The sequence below is a fragment of the Bombus pascuorum genome, chromosome 8 (assembly GCF_905332965.1).
Source record: "Bombus pascuorum chromosome 8, iyBomPasc1.1, whole genome shotgun sequence".
NCBI lineage: Eukaryota > Metazoa > Arthropoda > Insecta > Hymenoptera > Apidae > Bombus > Bombus pascuorum.
Genome location: NC_083495.1, coordinates 5,605,406 through 5,623,565, shown reverse-complemented (window position 1 = coordinate 5,623,565; position 18,160 = coordinate 5,605,406). Strand labels below are relative to the sequence as shown.

The 18,160-nt window shown below is 37.2% G+C and overlaps 2 protein-coding genes and 1 long non-coding RNA gene across 4 annotated transcripts in view; 1 reads left to right on the top strand and 2 right to left on the bottom strand.

Annotated features, from left to right (window-relative positions):
• The first annotated feature begins 1,079 nt into the window (after nucleotides 1–1,079).
• On the top strand, nucleotides 1,080–5,009 carry LOC132910138 (longitudinals lacking protein-like). Of its 2 annotated transcripts, none has more exons than XM_060965643.1 (4): nucleotides 1,080–1,252; nucleotides 1,788–2,020; nucleotides 2,100–2,313; nucleotides 2,399–5,009. In XM_060965643.1, exons 2-3 carry the CDS (start codon nucleotides 1,832–1,834, stop codon nucleotides 2,292–2,294), a joined length of 384 nt encoding a protein of 127 aa, XP_060821626.1. In that variant the 5' UTR covers nucleotides 1,080–1,252; nucleotides 1,788–1,831; the 3' UTR covers nucleotides 2,295–2,313; nucleotides 2,399–5,009. The 2 variants fall into 2 exon arrangements, with proteins under 2 accessions (XP_060821626.1, XP_060821627.1); XM_060965644.1 differs by lacking the exon at nucleotides 1,080–1,252 and adding an exon at nucleotides 1,317–1,558.
• The window catches only part of LOC132910145 (uncharacterized), a 51,681-nt gene continuing 38,015 nt past the window's right edge, over nucleotides 4,495–18,160 (bottom strand). The window contains exon 3 of the long non-coding RNA XR_009658688.1: nucleotides 4,495–4,560. This is a non-coding gene — a long non-coding RNA (uncharacterized LOC132910145). The remainder of the gene's footprint in view (nucleotides 4,561–18,160) is intronic.
• Nucleotides 13,893–16,942, bottom strand: LOC132910129 (arrestin domain-containing protein 17-like). Its single transcript, XM_060965625.1, has 8 exons — nucleotides 16,644–16,942; nucleotides 15,795–15,932; nucleotides 15,449–15,663; nucleotides 15,186–15,371; nucleotides 14,892–15,091; nucleotides 14,475–14,704; nucleotides 14,250–14,378; nucleotides 13,893–14,168 (listed from the first exon to the last, which is right to left on the bottom strand). Exons 1-8 carry the CDS (start codon nucleotides 16,759–16,761, stop codon nucleotides 14,155–14,157), a joined length of 1,230 nt encoding a protein of 409 aa, XP_060821608.1. The 5' UTR covers nucleotides 16,762–16,942; the 3' UTR covers nucleotides 13,893–14,154.

Sequence of the window (18,160 nt, the reverse complement as noted above, 5' to 3'; positions counted from 1 at the left end):
CCATGCCTCATTGCGCTTGCGCTCGCGCGCTTCCCTCTCAGCCGCTCTCCTCGCCTCTTTCCTCTTCTAGCGATCCGCGCTAAGAGCATACCGCGCGTCCACCGTGCTCCTTCTTTCTCTCTCTCTTTCTTCGTTTTATTCCCATCGCTCCTTCCTTCTCTTTTCCTCTCCTTTCTATTTTCCCTTCCTCCCTCTCTGTCGCTCTTTCCCTCTCTCCTAGGTTAAATCTTTCTTTGTTCGTTTTACAGGTTGACATGCTGTCGTCCCGTCGCGGCATCGCGCGACAGGAAAACTTTTCCGGTGCTCGCCTTTCTCGGTTCTATTTATAAGAACTTATACACGAATCCGCCGTCCTTTCGATCCACGGATTTTCCACGGAAATCGGAGGACTTTCCATGCGATTTTCGTCTTCGTTTCGCTCCTTCTGCCTTTCCACGCGTATATACGCGCCGTCTCGATGACGCGCGGCCTCCGTTCGCTATAACTATATACACACGAATGGAGAACGCGCGATTTGTTTCGTAGGACAACCGATTTGACGATTATCGTTACCGTCATCGTTGGGCACTCGATCGGAACCGATTTCTAATACCGGGCACATTTGATTTGTCAGTTAGCCGAGTAGCGATATCTGTCCAATTGCTTGCGTGAGATTGCGCAATTAGCAGTAACAAAGTAAGAGAGGATATTATCGGCGGTAGATGCGAGATCCTTATGCGTGTTGTACGGGAATGGAACGAATAATGGAACTATGTTTCCGATATCGAAATGTTTTTTTATTCTCGTCGTAAAATATTATGAGCGGTTCCGTTCAAATTTAGAGTAACGATTCGTCGAGAGGAGAATTTGAACCTTATAATGTGTGATTTTAACCGTTCTATCTTTGTTTCAGGAGACCGCGTTCTTTGATGTTATATCTAGGAATGCATTTTATGCGCCGCAATGACGTCGATATACAATTTTGGATTGACATTTATGTAGAGAGAATTTCGAATATTCCTCCAAGCGCGTGAATCAACGCCGCCAGCGACATCTTCAGACGAAAAACGAAATCATAGCCAGTCGGTATAATATTTGCGAGCCGATCTACGACGAAAGGATCCGAATCTAACCGAATTTCTTCGCCGTGATATTAGCCACAACAAAAAATTAGTAACATTCGCGTAAAAACTTTTCGGAAATATATATATTTTTCACGTTCTTTTTGTGATTCACAATTGCTACCGAGAATATAGTGCTTCGCTACATTAAGGTAAGTACTAGATTTCGTTAGGTTATTTTTCTCGCGCGTTTCGTATCATTGGGCCGTTTTGGGCCCACGACTACCTTTGACGGAACGGTCCGAAGGATGTACGCGTATTGTTATGACAAAATACAAGTAACACGTCATGCACAGTATTTTCAAATATTAAAGTAGAAATTTGCATCGTGGCGTGATATTTGCTTTTTTATTTCTACTTTTGCTTTGCCAAACTTTCTCAAACGCATCGTACACGAGTTGCCTGATTGGTTTTGGGCTTAACCTAAACAAAATCTGCTGCACAAAATTCCACGCAAGGTACCAATGTATTGTCTTGTATACGTTTTAGAAATTTAATCCTTCATTTCATGGTTTAAGTGTTTCAATGTGATTAAGTTATTAAACAAATGTTTTTTGATTGAACATGCATATACGTTTTTGCTCTTATATGTATGGTGATATTTATATAACATTGTCCTTATTATTATTATATTACTTTGTTTTATGTTTTTAGTTCAGTGTGTGTTACTAAAACTTGTTTTTCCAGTTTTGAAATCCAAGCGAGGTTCATTGGAACATTGGTCGTCAACAATGGCAGATGAACAGCAACAGTTTTTTCTTAAATGGAATGATTTCCAATCTAATATGGTATCATCGTTCAAACACTTACGAGATGAAAAAAGTTTTACAGATGTGACGTTAGCTTGTGATGGTCAAACTTGTAAAGCACATAAGATGGTGTTATCTGCTTGTAGTCCTTATTTTAAGTCTTTGTTAGAGGTATGTTATTATCCTGTTATGCGAAATGTAATTTTTGGGAGATACAACGCGAGAGTTAATTTTATAAAACTTTTTGTAGGAAAATCCGTCCAAACATCCCATTATAATTCTAAAAGATGTTGCGTACAGTCATCTTCAAGCTATTTTGGAGTTTATGTATGCAGGAGAAGTTAATGTTTCGCAAGATCAGTTGCCTGCATTTCTTAAAACTGCTGATCGGCTTAAAGTCAAAGGGTTAGCAGAAGCACCAGGTGCCATTAAGAGAGAGGGTTAAAGTTATACTTATAGTTATGGTAATGTCATGTATTAGATTTGGTTGACAATTTCACTATATTTCTTATATTTCCTCCAATTTAGTATTTGTGCTTCCTTTTCCAGGATATTGGAAAGCGTGTGGACTAAAAAAAAAAAAGTGTAATAATGTAAAGTGATTATGTAAAGACATATACCACACATCATAAAAAACACACGCTATGTGTGCACAACTCAGTGTCCTCTGGTTCATGACTTGGATCAACACACGGCGACAATGTAAATTGCCTTTTCTTCATCTCAGTTAATGTTAATGTTGTATTGAATGTATGTATACAAATATGGTAGAGACGAAATGTTGATGTTTGTCTTGAACCCGTTGCGCCATGCGGTGGCGACAACACATTGATTATTTTTTTAAAACAAAGTGCTGCAGAAACTAATAAGTGGGTCACCATAGTTTACAATACACGGGACAGTTTTGTGGATCAAATGGAAATGTTAAAAGACATCTTTACAACTGCTGTTTTTAAAATGGATCTACTGTCTCACTATATTTTCCTATCGGTGGTTCCATGGTAGATCTGTTCACGAGGCATTAAAATTTCTTAAATCTGTACCAAATATTGGATAAGCGCAACCTTTTTACCGTTTTCTTCTGTACGGAGGATAGAGCAATATTTTATTGTAATATAAAAACTAAATATATTCGAGAAATAAGAGTTTATGATACTGTAATTGTAAGCCAATATGTTAATATAGGAGAGCAAGAAATTTAGATCGTATCGTGAATAGATCTGCAATACCCCGATAATCCCATGAAAGAATGTTAAATCAAGTTTACTGGAAGTTGTAACATGCGTGTCGTTTATTGCTCTCTTTTATTATCGGCAATATGTTTAGTTAGGTGTATATACACGATTATTCTTCAAATTATTGAGATATAAAAGAACTCTTGTGTGGATATATCTGTGGTATCTCTTGTAGTTCAAGAAATAATCGTGTATATATGTTCAACCAAATATAGTGTTCGTGAATTGATAGATCGTGTCGTTTCTCACCGGTTAATATTTGCAATTGGCACGAGAATAATTGTTTCATTCATCTTTAATTCAGTCGGTACCAGTTACCTCTTCTAGTGATCATGATTTTTTTACTTAACCAAATACTGCCAGTATTTATACCGGCGTATTCACAATATTACCGATAGACCAAATTTATTTATGATAATAATATATTAAGGGTTGAATGTCTTAAATCGAGGGAAGGTTATTGTAATATAAGCGAAACAAATTTTTGTAAAGTCGGAGCGCACAGTTCCTTTCCCCTCCCGATGGATCAGAATAATCAGAGTTAAAGGCAAAAATGTCAGGAAACATTATCGAGTCAAGAACATATGTATTGATACGTGTTGTACACCAAAATATAAAAGTACCGTTTTATTTGTTATATAATCGCGAGTCCAAGATCTTTTGCTACTTTTACTTCGAAGCACTAATTTTATAATTCTCATAAGTTGATGAATGATTTTGCTTTATTCTTTTCTTATTTCTTAATATATTTGATATATATTATTTTTTCTTTTCCTAAAAATTAGTTCTGGTGTAATATCATTTGGTATACTTTACGATAATTACCAAACAAAAATTAGGTGTATTTACCATTTAGAATTATACCGTTACGTATATTTACGATTTTTTAATTCATTTTTAAACACCACGAGTACTTCTACGATACTGAATGCCAATTTAGGATTACACATTCGTTTCCTATACTTGAAACATATTGGAAACAAAATCGTACAAAGAAATTTTTGTAGCACAATTTTTTCTGTCTTTTTTTAATTGCGTCGGATGTTCTTGTGAACATTATTATAATTGTATGATCATTTAGAAACAACAGATTGACGTTCGAATAGAATTTTTATCTTGACGATATGAAGGAGCTAATTCGAAACGAGTTAATTAAGAACGATTGTTGTAATTATGTACAACATAAACGCACGTAATGGGACCAGCCGCAATGAACTATAAAGGTACAATTGGAATTGACTTTGTCTAGCCTCCGTTAATAGCTGTATTGATTATTATTTTCGAAGTGTGTTCGATCACATATCAATTATTTTGCTCGATTCGTACTATTAGCGAAAGAAAAATTTTCACAGTCATCCGATAGCAAGTCGTACTTGAAAAGCAAAGAAAAAAGAATGACGATCGTGTCTGTTCACAGTATTTAAGACAGCCTTTAACATTAAGATGGTTGGGTTCAGTTCCTACAATGACACGTTTCTCGGGCATTTGGTGATTAAAATGTGAATCGTACCGTGTGTATTTGCTAAAGTATCAAGAGCTGTATACACTTTAGAATAGATGTTATATGAGTGATGATTCGAGATAAGTTTGCAACTTGTTGATAAGCTTTCCTCCATATTCTTAACCACTTATGTTACACGAGTAGAGATGTTCAAGAGCTATTGTAAGTTTTTTACTCTTCTCTTTATCCAAACCTTTTTGAGAACGACCGATTTGCGATCTATTGATTTACCAAGGTTTTCCGATGAATCTCTCATTCCTTTTATACTGCTACTTTTTGTCACGAAATTTTCCTCGTTCACCTTTTTAAAGATAATATTCAACTTTTTCTTTTTGTCTCCTTTTAATTATTATAATATGACTCGATGATGATTATGATTACAATATGACAATGTTGAGATATAAAAATAAATTGTGTAAATATATCATTTTCGTAAAACTGTTGCTTTTCCCTAATGCCTTCTAACTTCAGCTGGGAATAACAAAATGTACAATTCTCTAGACGTGAAAAGTATATTTATATGCTTGTAAACATAGTCCAAATGTGTATATAATCATACATATAAAATAGTAAAAATCAGTTAATAAATTGTATCAAAACATATACAGAAACTTCAACGTAGCTTTTCACCTGTTGGTGAATTTTGTTATGTTTTGAACGAATTAGTCACGCAGGTAATCAACTCTCAGTTCCTATAATCTTTCATTGGGTAACCCTGGAAGACAAGAAATTCAACTGAAAATTTATTCTACGATTGAAACCACTTAGATTGTTTCCTAATGAATTCATGATCTTACTTGGTGCTGGATAGTTGAACACAGGATACTTAGGCGAGAAAGGATCATTCACACCGAATACGAAGTCTGACTCATTTGTATCTTTAATGCTTGGAGTTTCAGACAAACCTTTTTCGTAATTTGGTGGTGCTAAACAAGAGACGAAAGGTAATGCTCGTTAACTTGCTATTCCATTTTCTTTTGCATATATTAAACATAGATTTATTTATTTCTTACGTATGTCTAGGTGAGCCGAAGAAATGTTAATTCGTTCTTGCAACGGAAGATCTGCTCCACTTGATTGTCCTGGTATCGATAGTGGAAATGTCATTATAGCCGGCTGTGCTACAAATGGGATTGCGGAGCAGGGTACGACTCTATGCAGAAGTGTCAAAGCTGGACGATATAATGGTATCGTTCCGATCAGAAGAGGGTAATTTCTCTTAATTCTAGAATACCTGATTTTAAACATAAACGAAATCATTGATGAATATAACTGAGATTTTAGAAAGTAAACCACGCTTATTATATTGTGTCATGGTTATTATATCTCATATCTTTGATATCGTAATTGCTTCTAGTATTAATATTACGATGGTAATCTGATGTGAAGCAATAAAAATAGCTGAAAGTGCTATGCGCTTTCAATCAGTGTTACTTACGGTCCCGAAACATGAACAGTGACCACCAATTCGTAATCTATATCTATTATGCCACAATATTTAAGATTAGAGGGTGGTACTGGTGGTATTAAAAGCTCCGATGATATGCGCCCATTTCCCGGAAATGGTTGTGAATGCTTATTTTTTTTTATTGTATTTGTATGAGTCATTATATTAGATGACGTGCGATAATGGGTTTTCTGCAAGAAGAAAAAGAATAGATGAAAGACGAAACGAAATAATGCCACGGCATTGTAGAAATTGGTATCTTGACCATTTTCAACTATCACTTACTCGTACTAGTTTTGTGCTGAGTTTCCTAATCGGTATATTTGGGGTACTCGCGTAGGCTATCGTTGTAGTTATTGTTTGCCCTGGTACGTATCCAGAACAAGGCACCATGATTTGTACACTCATCGAGCCTTGCCCGATCCAGCACAAGCAATTGAAACTCTTGTTCGTTTCATCATGGATTCCGAACTGTGCGAAGAATAGAATAATTCGTAAATTCGAAATACGTTTGTACATCATTCTAGAGAATGATAGATTCATCTAGAGATGAATATTAATTCCTTACACATTTGTCACGAAAAACGTTCAAGTCTAAACGCGAAATTACGCTGAACGCTGCTTTGCACTCGTAAGCGGACTTCAATGGTCTCTCGACAACGACTTTTATCGTGTATCTTACGTACCCAGTCGTGTCTTCGAAGCTGCATGGTATTTCACGGGGCAATCTGAAGTGAAATGCATACTCGTTACGTCCGGCCCGGAGTATATGCCCTGTCTGACCTGGGAAATTCATAAGCACGTTTCTATTTTGAATTTCGTAGATTTCATTCGATATCTTCTGTTTGTCATAAATACTGATCACCGCCTTGCTCAAATATTTAAATCTCTTGAAAACTTTTACTCACAGTTTGCAACACCAAATATATCGTTCCTGAAATTGAAGTATTCCTGTGAGCTGGCACAGCTTTGCGACATTAAATCATCCAGTGGATCATTTTCTATCCAATGAACATGTGCTGATCCGTTTGCAACGAAATATACTCCTACAATCGAGAGTCAATCAGATCTTGGATAAATTCATAATCGATCTTTGTTTATCTCTGGATACACGCTCGATAAAAAGGCAATAATCTTGTCACACTGGTTCATCTCACTAGCATGATTAAATAACGATTTACTTATGCGCCTAATTAGAATTGCGCAATTTTTCGAACAGAAGTGAAATAATGATTACATTGTTTCATACTACAATATTATTTGTACACTGATGTCTTCAACTAGAGACGATTAATCGTGAATCTACTAATGATCCACATTTCGTAATTTTTTTCAACCACACACGTTTTTTACTGTTTGCAGAATCCGTTGGAACATCGCACAGTGATTAGGTACACAAAAATTTTATAGGTTCATACGTATGTCTCGTTGGCAACGTAATTAAAGAACGTGCGAGTTTCCTTTGTAGCTGCGTACACTTAACGTTGCCGAAAACAGGATTATGCTATTGTAACGGTTATTTCAGATTAGACGTAGTAAAGCAGTTTACCGCAACGCAAAACAATATAAGAATGTGATTGTTTGCAGAGATACCAGTTTCTCATATCGAATTCACATTAGTATTACCACATCACGTTTATTTTGAAATGACTCTAAATTCGAAAACTATATATGTACTACATAGTTAAAAGCCGAAGATGATTCCTCGGGACGCGGCGCGTTTGAAAACAACAATAACTCACCTTTAATATAAACCTCTTGTATTGTCTCTAGGATAAATTTTCCAGCGACAACTTCACCGGGCTCATATGTGGCGCTTGGTTTGTCGAATTCTATGCAAAATACCTTCACTGCCTTCATATTGTATAAGGAGCGCTTACTACTGGTGATTCACAGTGCCAAATTTTCTTTATCGTGTAAGAAGCTCAAATCGTGAACTTTCACGCAGCACAGTTTATAAATCATCCAGCTCCCACTCGATTGTTGACTAATTCGAATTTCTGTTTGACATTGATACTAAAACAACAAACAAGGCGATTGAGGAATATTATTGGGATAGGAATCAAGAAGATATGTATGTTACTATTGATGTGATATCTGGCAGTTAATGATAGCGGAGTTTTTCAAATATCAGGGACAAGATAATTTGTCACTAGATCCGTTTTGATAGGGAATAGTTTATAATTTTTTGTGCACAGAGCAAGTATTGTTTTTGAGTTTAGAAAAGTTATAGTTTAAAAGACACGTTGCGTCGATGTTTGAAATAATAGTCACGATATTCCTACTGGCAATCAGTCGAAACTATCCTCAAGAAGAGGCAATAGATATTTTAAGGGCGAGTGATTAGTTATTCTCGTTAGTGCGTAACTTGTACGAATTCAGTTCGTTTCTTCGCTGCTCCCTCACGATCTGATAAATAATGATGACATTTCATGTCATTCCAATACTTTCCAATCATTTTTAAACCACACATGTAATGGACGCTATTGAGTCTTTCAATGAGATTGACTTTAGTTGGAGATCTGCTTGATCACGCGTCGTAAACACAAGTCTATATCAAACGTACTCTTACAATTTTAACGTAGAATATAAAATTGATAAACGCAACGAGGGTGGATCCACAAGTAATATTTCTGATCATCGACCATGTTTCGAGGGCAATTTTCCACTTGGTAAATTGCTGCCTCGCGTCTGTTTCTGACAATCTGGTTCGACGATTACCTGTTGGTCCTGTTTGCCGAAGTTTGACCGCAAGCACGGGGGTTGATCCGTGAGCAGTTACCATACGTTGCGGTGCAAATTCGAGCGCAATCTCAGCGAACGCTTATACAATGTGTCGTCGTGAACCACTGATTACCCTAAAGGGATCGTTGCCGCGTTAGTAACTATCTGCGGTTTTACAAGAGAATCCAATTTCCCTTGGAGAAGCTGCGCGTCTTTGCATCCGCTTACCCAATAAAATTTCCATCGTTCCAATAGAACTTCACTGTGCATGGGATAAGGAAAAAGGTAGCACCGAGATGTAACGTTTATCGTTGCTAAATTTTCTGATTTTATAACTTGTTGTTTGTACTCTTAATTCAAATATCAAAATCGTATCGCATGTTTGTATTCTCTTGGCAACAGGTTTATTATGAATACGAACTGTCTGTTGGTACTAAGGTAAAATATGTATTAATTCATATATTAGTAATTAATTCCGGTTGTTTCCCTTTGTGCGTTAAACGTGTATGTTCAACGGACGCTGGCAAACATTCTTCGAGTACGATGATAACGGATTACCAAACACCACGCAAAATTCATAGGCGGAAATCTTCGACGCGGACAGACAAATCGAATCATTGGAATATTTGCTCTATCAATTTCAAATCGAACATCATTCCCCTGATATCCATCTACCCTCTTACATAAACAGCTTCTGTTAAATACCATTATCTTTCATTCAACTCCGCTGTTCGTACAGTTGATTCACCGTTACGTTTATAAATACGCACGACTTGGAAAACATTTTACTTGACATTTACTTCCCCACTTATAACCTTATTTTATTTCTTCAACGATAAGATGAAATCCATCTTCAGGTGGTGACCTACGGAGATCCCGAGGAGTCACGGAAGCGAAATGGATCGAATTAATAAAAAGACACGTGCGAAGAGAAAGGAAGCCCCGGGGACGTTGGAGGTGGGTGATCGAGCAGGATGAAGTAGCTGGGTGGAGATGGTGACCCGTTCGATTCAACCCGTCAGTAAATCGGTAGCCTCTGTCGAAAATGTACCTCGGTGGTTTCGTGCTCCGTTTTTCGACATAACGATCGTTACTTTTCTCCTGCTGTCAATTTTCGGCAGTTTACGGAACGTTGGTGTCTCACGAGATCGTTCGGATTGAAGAGAAGAACTTGGAATTTAGCGAAGAAGTTGGAACAATGTAGCGTGACAATCGAGCGGTTTTGATTAACAGGTTAATTCTTCGGAGAAGAAGCAAGTGATGAGATTGAAGTCTCTCAAATGTTTACTTGTAGAGTCGAGGCCGATAATTGAGACACGAATACTTAGAATACATAAAAGATATAACTTAGATAAAACGAAGCTGGCACCCCGATGGGGGTAGCCGCCCACATGCTATATTATTTTTTATTTATATTTTTTTTTCTTCACCAACAAGATATAACACTTTACCAAATGTCCGCAAGGACAAATTATAAAATAACCAAAATAAAATAAAAAAAAAAAAACGAATACTTAGAATGATCGACTATTTAAAACGGAGATACATCAACACGATCTCGTGTCAATAACTCGTATTATATTCGTAACTCGTTGTAATATTTTCACATATTAATTAAAATCTAGTTAAACAAAAAATAATTATAAATATAGAGCAAGCACGAGCTTACATTTGGTAATATTGATTTCAGATGGGTTGGAAATTAACCAGCAACGACGAAAGGGAAACGCGATATGCGCGATTTTTAGGAAATTATTGCAGAGGTTCACGCTACCTTGCGTAAGAGTATTTATATAAATCTTGCGTTTGAGCGAAACATCGTGGTGGATAAATTGATTCTCTCGTAGTCGAGGCTTCCCTTTCATCATTGGTTTGAAACGAGAAAGAAATATACGAAACGAGAAAGAAATATACGACAGCTGAAGGGAAATAAAATATCTTCGCGAGATTCTTTTTATTTACACTTGTTTCCCCGCAAGCCGATTGTTTTCCAGGCGAATCGTTGCGTTACCGCACTTCGGTTCTCTTCGATGGAGAAGGCAAGCGTCTACGGTGTTTGAAGAGATCTGTTTAACCTTAGGGAACCGTATCTGTGACAGGAACAAAAGTTCGTTGGTATCTCTGCTGTCCTTTATATACCAATCACAAAAAAGATACTTTTCGACACTCGTTGACGTTGTTGTTCAGCATTAAAAAGTAAATTTTGTATTATATTTATAACAGGATATTTTTGTAATTTTTATCACACGATAATATCAACGTTCTCAATTTCTATTTGCGTGGATGCTTCGAATCGCAAACGTGATACGAAGCGTTCATCGAACTGTTCTTTTTTTAAGAGTTCGAAGGGTCCAGCGTGTCCTTTAATCTCTTTGTCTGTAGATGAATTCTCGAAGATCCTTTCTCACCCTTTGGGCTATTCTCCGAATCACCGCGTTATTCCGTAATAGCAGTGCGTAAAAGCAAAAGACTCGAGAACCATCGTAGAAGGGAGAGCAACTCGACAATTGGGAGCGGAGATGAAAATTCAATCCATTCTGGAAGGTTGGCGCGCAGCTCGGAGAAGACTCGTGGCGAACCGGCACAACAAAGAGTATCGCGTTTCATCATCATTGTGGAAACGCAATGAGCTCGCCAGAGAAGCTTTCCGCTTTCGCTTAGTAAATTAAAAAAAGAAGAAAAAACACGAAGCCAAGAAAAAATTCTAGGGAAAGGACAAGTAAGGATCAAAAGGGATAGCAATGGCATTCATCGAGTTATAGAACTGAGATGACCATAAACAGTCCCGGACAATCGATACATTTAAAGTCTCCGCGAAGTCTCCGTCAGCTACCACACCACCCCAAATCTTGATTGAAGGACGCAGAAGTCCCATGCAGTTGTCTGTGAGTAAATCACCGGCCACGCCATTGGTTTTTGAGTTCCCACCACAATAGTATCCGGAGACACCCAATACAAGTTTCGTTCGTCAGTAGGAAGGATAAACGTTTCAATAGTTAGCAAGCTGTTCGAACAGGAAATTGGGAAGCCTTTGAAGCTTCGAAAGCTTTGCTGATATATTTACTTTGCATCGCGTCGCAATTGGAGTACTCACAAATGTAAAAGAAAAAAGATTATGGTAGTTTGTTGAACCTAAATCGAGGGTTTGCTTTTGCGATAGGTAACGATCGGTATTGGAGAACCGGAGGTTGAACTCTTAATTAAATATTCCAAATGTAAACTTATCCATCTCTTTGCCTTTCACCCTTCTATCGGTTTATTTACTTTTTTTCGTGTACCCTTTGCTTTAAGACTGGGCCTACAGAGGCATTTTTTACGCCGTCTGTCGCGTGTCGCACGCGGGAAGCAGAGCACACTGGCAATACGATACAATGTTTAGTATGGGCGTGTAACACGCAGCGTATAAGATTCTCATCCAGTCGTTCAACGGAGAAAACGCGACGTACTATACGTAACGTATGAAACATCCGTGTAATTCTGGCTTAAAATTGATCTCACACTACTTTCGAATATGTATGTATGTAGAAATGTTAACCGCGGTAAGACAAAGTATTTTGAAGTGCGAACCGACGCGATGGTTGAATCGTGTGCATGCGCGGACAGCGGAAAGAGAGTCAGTCTTGAACTGGAACGCGATGAGGACAGTTCTATTTTATTACTTTTTTAAATAGCATTTTTCGATTAAATTATTCTTAAAATTTCCCTATTTGTTTTCTTCTTCATGCGTGATACTCTTCTTACGTACATGTATATACTTGTCTTGTAAATTTTTCAGAGATTTATTTGACGTTCATTACGTTCATAGAAATTTAGAAGGATGAATAATCGAGAGAGCAAATGTAAAACGAAGATAATTATTTAATTAATCGAATGTCCAAGTGATATCTGTTTGCCTTGTTTGTTGATCTTTTTAAACTAATACCCTGGCTTTAATTTACTGTCTATCAATATGTTTCAGTGTTAGATCACATTAGGCCGCGAGTACATAGTTTACCTGAGAAAGCGTACAATTTGACAGCCGGAGAGGATCTGTATAGATTTGGGGCATTCAGCATCACTCATAAAGGCGTCGTTAACCGTGGTGATTCGATTATCTCGAGGCATTGCAGGAGCAACGCTTCTGTCAATAGTAGCAGGTAATTAATCCTTGGTAAGAATTATGTTTTTTCTGTGTATGCCATTGTGAAAACTCGTTATAAGTACGTTTCAGTAGGAAATAATTGAAGCGAAACGTTCGAAAATTGAAAAATTAAGGATTAGTATTGTGTCTTGATTGTGCAGAGCACTGGGCGAAAAATTTGAAGCATATCGCGTTCTAATATTTTTTGAATAGAATGCGCGTTGCACGAGCGAACGGTCTACAATTTCGGGAATTTCAAAGCCGATAATCGAACGCGTTCCTGGAACATTGGCTCGATTACTCTCCCCCGTATTACGATCAGTATCCTTGCTTCCTTTCGTTTCTATTGAATTGCGTTAAATCCGATCTAGAACGAGAACAATGACGGACAAAATACGCGACATGCTCGTTCCATCGATCACTCCCTACCACTGGGATTTAACTTAACAGACCGATTTCAATTTTCATGTCATTGCCCTGCTAATAGTTAATTGCATCGCAACGTGATTGATTCTCGGTTTTTCGACCATTAAATAAGTAAATTTAAAACATCGATATTTCGTTCAACATTATAATGTTACCAGAAAATTCTTTCGTTCTCCAAATTTACAGAAATCAATTAGAACATGGATTCATCAGCGGTCTTTGTATCATACACATTTTTTAGAGGCATTCGGTATTTAATCCGACTGCAGCAATTTCAATTACAGTATGTTAATCATACGTTTACTTGTCCCTCAATTTGCATCGCTCTCACCTCATCATTTTTCGCACTTGTTCGCCCGCTAGATAATCTCGTTGTACTGACGGAGGTATTAGCGGATTCAGCGGAAGCGGAATTAATGGAGCACGTTTGTCGACCTCCCTACTATGATTCTAATACCTCCGAGCCAACCTTGGCCATCGTCTTCAACGGTATATTTCAGTCCAACGATATCGATCCTTATATCCTTAATTTCTACGCATTAGAATCATGATAAGAGTCGTTTAAATTAATCGTTTTGTAAATTAAAGTCTTCGATCTAGTCGCTTTTAATAAAACAAGCTGGTTCAGTCATGAAAGAAAATCGATGGCACGAAAAGTATATTCATATGCTTGTAAACATAGTGCAAATGTGTATACAATCGAACATATAAAATAGTAAAAATCGGTTAATAACTTGTATCAAAACATATAGAGAATCTTCAACGTAACTTTTCACCTGCTGGTGAATTTTATTTTGTCTCGAACGACTTAGGCACGCAAATAATCAACTCCCACTCGCTATAATCTTCCATTCATGCGGATATACCTGGAAGAAAGAAATTCAACTGATAATTTATTCTACGATTAAAAACACTTAGATTGTTTCCTAATGACTTCATGATCTTACTTGGTGCTGGATAGTTAAACACAGGATATCTAGGCGCAAAGAAAGTATTCGCACCGAACACGAAATCCGACTCATTGTGATCTCTAATGTTTTGAGTTCCAGACATACATTCTTCGTAGGATGGTGGTGCTAAACAAGAGACGAAAGGTAATGCCCACTAACTTGCTACTCCATTTTCTTTTGCATATATTAAACACAATTCATTAAACATTATTCATTTCTTACGTATATCCAGGTTAAACGAAGAACTGTTAGCTAGATCTAGTGTTGGAGCTGTCGGAATATTTGATGCACTTGCTTGTTCTGGCCTCGGCATTGGAACTGGCATTATCGCAGTCTTTGTCACATTTGAGTTTGAGGAGTGGGGTACGACGTTGTACGGAGGTGGAAAAGACGGATAATATAATGGTATCGTTCCGATCAGAAGAGGATAAGTTCTCTTAATTTTAGAACACCTGATTTTATACATAAATGAAATCATCGATGAACACAGTTGAGATTTTAGAAAGTAAATCGCGCTTATTATATCGTGTCAAAGTTTGATATCATACTTGTTTCTAGTATTAATATTACGATAGTAATCTGATTTGAAGCAATAAGAATAGCTGAAAGTACTATCCATTTTCAATCCCTATTACTTACGGTGTCGAAATGTGAACAGAGACGACCAACTCGTAATTTAAGTTTATTATTTTACAATATTGAAGATAAGAGGGTGCCATGGGTGGTACCAAAATCTCCGACGTTATGTGCCCATTTTTCGGAAATGGTCCAAAATGACTCGCTTTTTTTATTACTTTGACATTACTCAATGACTTAGATGTCGCGTAAAATTCGAGTCTCTGCAAGAAGAAAAGGAATAGATGAAAGACGAAACGAAATAATGCTTCGGCATTAGAGAAATTGGTATCTCGATCATTTTCAACCACCACTCACTCGTAATAATGTCGCGCTAACTTTCGTAATCAGTTCATTCGAGTAATTTGCGTAATTCAGCGTTGTACTTATTGTCTGCCCTGGTACGTATCCAGAGGAAGGCACTGTGATCTGCAAATCCATCGAGCCTTTCCCGCACCAGCACAAGCGGCTGAAACTTTTTCTCATTCCATCATTGACTCCAAACTGTGCGAGGAATAGAATAATTCGTTAATTTGAAATACGTTCGCACATTATTCTAGAGATCAATATCAGTTCCTTACGCATTTTTCACGATGAAGGTTCAAGTCTAAATTCGAAATTACGGTGAACGCTGCTTTACACTCATGATCGAACTTCCATGGTCTATCGATCACGGCTTTTACCGTGTATCTTATGTATCCATTCGTGTGCTCGAAGCTGCATGGTATATTATTGGGCAATTGGAAGCTAAATGGATACTGGTTATATCCACGGGGAAGTTTGTGTCGCGAATCGACTGGAAAATTGACAAGCTCGTTACTATTTTGAATTTCATAGATTTCATTCGTTATCTTCCGTTTATCATTAACACTGATCATCGTCTTGCTCAAATATTTAAATCTCCCGAACTTGAAAACTTTCACTCACAATCCTGTGTACTAAATATGTTGTACTTGAAATGGTAGTATTCCTCCGAATTGCTATAGGTTCGCATCTTTGAATCATCTGATGAATCATTTTCAGTCCAACGGACATATGATATCCCCTTCGTACTAACATATAGTCCTATAATCGAGAATCAATCAGACTAGATAAATTTATAATCAATTTCTGTTTATCTCTGGATATACGTTCAATAAAAAGAAAATAATCTTATCAGACTGGTTCATTTAATTAGCACGATTAAATAACGGTATAGCTATGTGCCTAATTAGAATTGCGTAATTTTCCGAATAAAAGTGAAATAATGATTACATTGTTTCATGCTACAATATTATTTGAACACTGACGTCTTCAACTGGAGACGATTAATCGTGAATCTACTAATGATCCACATTTCGTAATTTTTTTCAACCACACACGTTTTTTACTGTTTGCAGAATTCGTTGGAACATCGCACAGTGATTAGGTACACGAAAATTTTATAGGCCTATACGTATGTCTGGTTGGCAACGTAATTAAAAAACGTGCAAGTTTCCTTTGTAGCTGTGTACATTTAACGTTAAAACAAGATTATGCTACTGTAACGGTTATTTCAGATTAAAGCAGTTTAGCGCAAAAGAGAACAATACAAGGATGTTATTGTTTGCAGAGATATCAGTTTCTCATATCGAATTCACATTAGCATTGTAATTATCAATTAGCACATCAGGTTTAGTTTGAATGACTGTAAATTCGAAAACTATATATGTACTACACAGTTAAAAGCCGAAGACGATTCCTCTGAACGCGGCGCGTTTGAAAGTTCTATCGCGTTTCACAACCGCAATAACTCACCTCTAACCTGCTTCTCTTTTATTGTGTCTAGGATAATTTTTCCACTGACAGTTTCACCGGGCATATATGTGGCATTTGATCGATCGAATGTCACGCCAAATAGCTTCAACGACGGCATGGCGTATAGGGAACGCTCAGTATTGGTGATTCACAGCGCCAAATTTTTTTTACTGTGTGAGAAATTCTTCCTGAGAATTTTCTCACCGTGTGAGAAGAACTTTCACAGAGCACAGTTTATAAATCATCCGGGTCTCACTTGACCATCGACTGAATCGAATTTTTGTTTCACATTGATACTAAAACAACAAATGGCGATCGAGGCGTATTATCGGGATTGGAATCGGTAGATAAAAGCGAGGATATGTACATCACTATCGACGTGATATCTGGCAGTCAGAGATAGCGGAGATTTTTTTTAATACCAGGAACAATAATTATGATAATAATTTGATAACATAATATAATATGATAATATGATAATATGATAATATGATAATATGATGATATGATAATATGATAATATGATAATATGATAATATGATAATATGATAATATGATAATATGATAAATTATGATAACAACAATAATAATGATAATTTGTCACTAGATCCGTTTTGATAGGGAATAGTTTATAATTTTTTGTGCCCACAGCAGCAATCGCTTTTGAGTTTAGGAAAGTTATGGTTTAAAAGACGCGCTGCTTCGATGTTTAAAATGATAGACGCGATTTTCCTACTGGCAATCAGTCGAGACTTTCCTCAAGAAAAGGTAATCGATATTTTAAGGGCGAGTAATTCCCTTTTCGCGTCAGCGCGTAACTTGTGCGAAATCAGTTCGTTTCTTCGATGCTCCCCCACGATCTGATAAATAATGATGACATCTCATGTCATTCCAATACTTTCCAATCATTTTTAAACCACACATGTAATGGACGCTATTGAGTCTTTCAATGAGATTGACTTTAGTTGGAGATCTGCTTGATCACGCGTCGTAAACACAAGTCTATATCGAACGTACTCTTACAATTTTAACGAAGAATATAAAATTGATAAACGCAACGAGGGTGGATCAACAAGTAATATTTCCGATCATCGACCGTGTTTCGAGGGCAATTTTCCACTTAGAAAATTGCTGCCTCGCGTCTGTTTCTGACAATCTGGTTCGACGATTACCTGTTGGTCGTGTTTGCCAAAGTTTGGCCGCAAGCACGGAGGTTGATCCGTGAGCAGTTACCACACGTTGCGGTGCAAATTCGAGCGCAATCTCAGCGAACGTTTATATAGTGTGTCGTTGTGAACCATCGATTACCCTAAAGGGACCGTTGCGGCGTTAGTAAGTATCTGCGGTTTTACACGAGAATCCAATTTCCCTTGGGAAAGCTGCACGCCTTTGCATCCGCTTAGCGAATAAAATTTCCAGCGTTCCAATAAAATTTCACCGTGTATGGGATTAGGAAAAAGCCAGCACCGAGATGTAACGTTTATCGTTGCAAAATTTTCTGATTTGCAAGGACAACT

Bases quoted from the DNA above. Each gene is read 5' to 3' on its own strand.
- LOC132910138 (XM_060965643.1), top strand. From the start codon at position 1,832: ATGGCAGATGAACAGCAACAGTTTTTTCTTAAATGGAATGATTTCCAA. The intron at 2,021-2,099 runs GTATGTTATTAT...AACTTTTTGTAG, and splicing joins ATTTTAAGTCTTTGTTAGAG to GAAAATCCGTCCAAACATCC.
- LOC132910129 (XM_060965625.1), bottom strand. From the start codon at position 16,761: ATGCCGTCGTTGAAGCTATTTGGCGTGACATTCGATCGATCAAATGCC. The intron at 15,664-15,794 runs GTGAGTGAAAGT...TCAATTTTCCAG, and splicing joins CATATTTAGTACACAGGATT to TCGATTCGCGACACAAACTT. The intron at 14,379-14,474 runs GTAAGAAATGAA...TCTCTTGTTTAG, and splicing joins TTCGTTTAACCTGGATATAC to CACCACCATCCTACGAAGAA.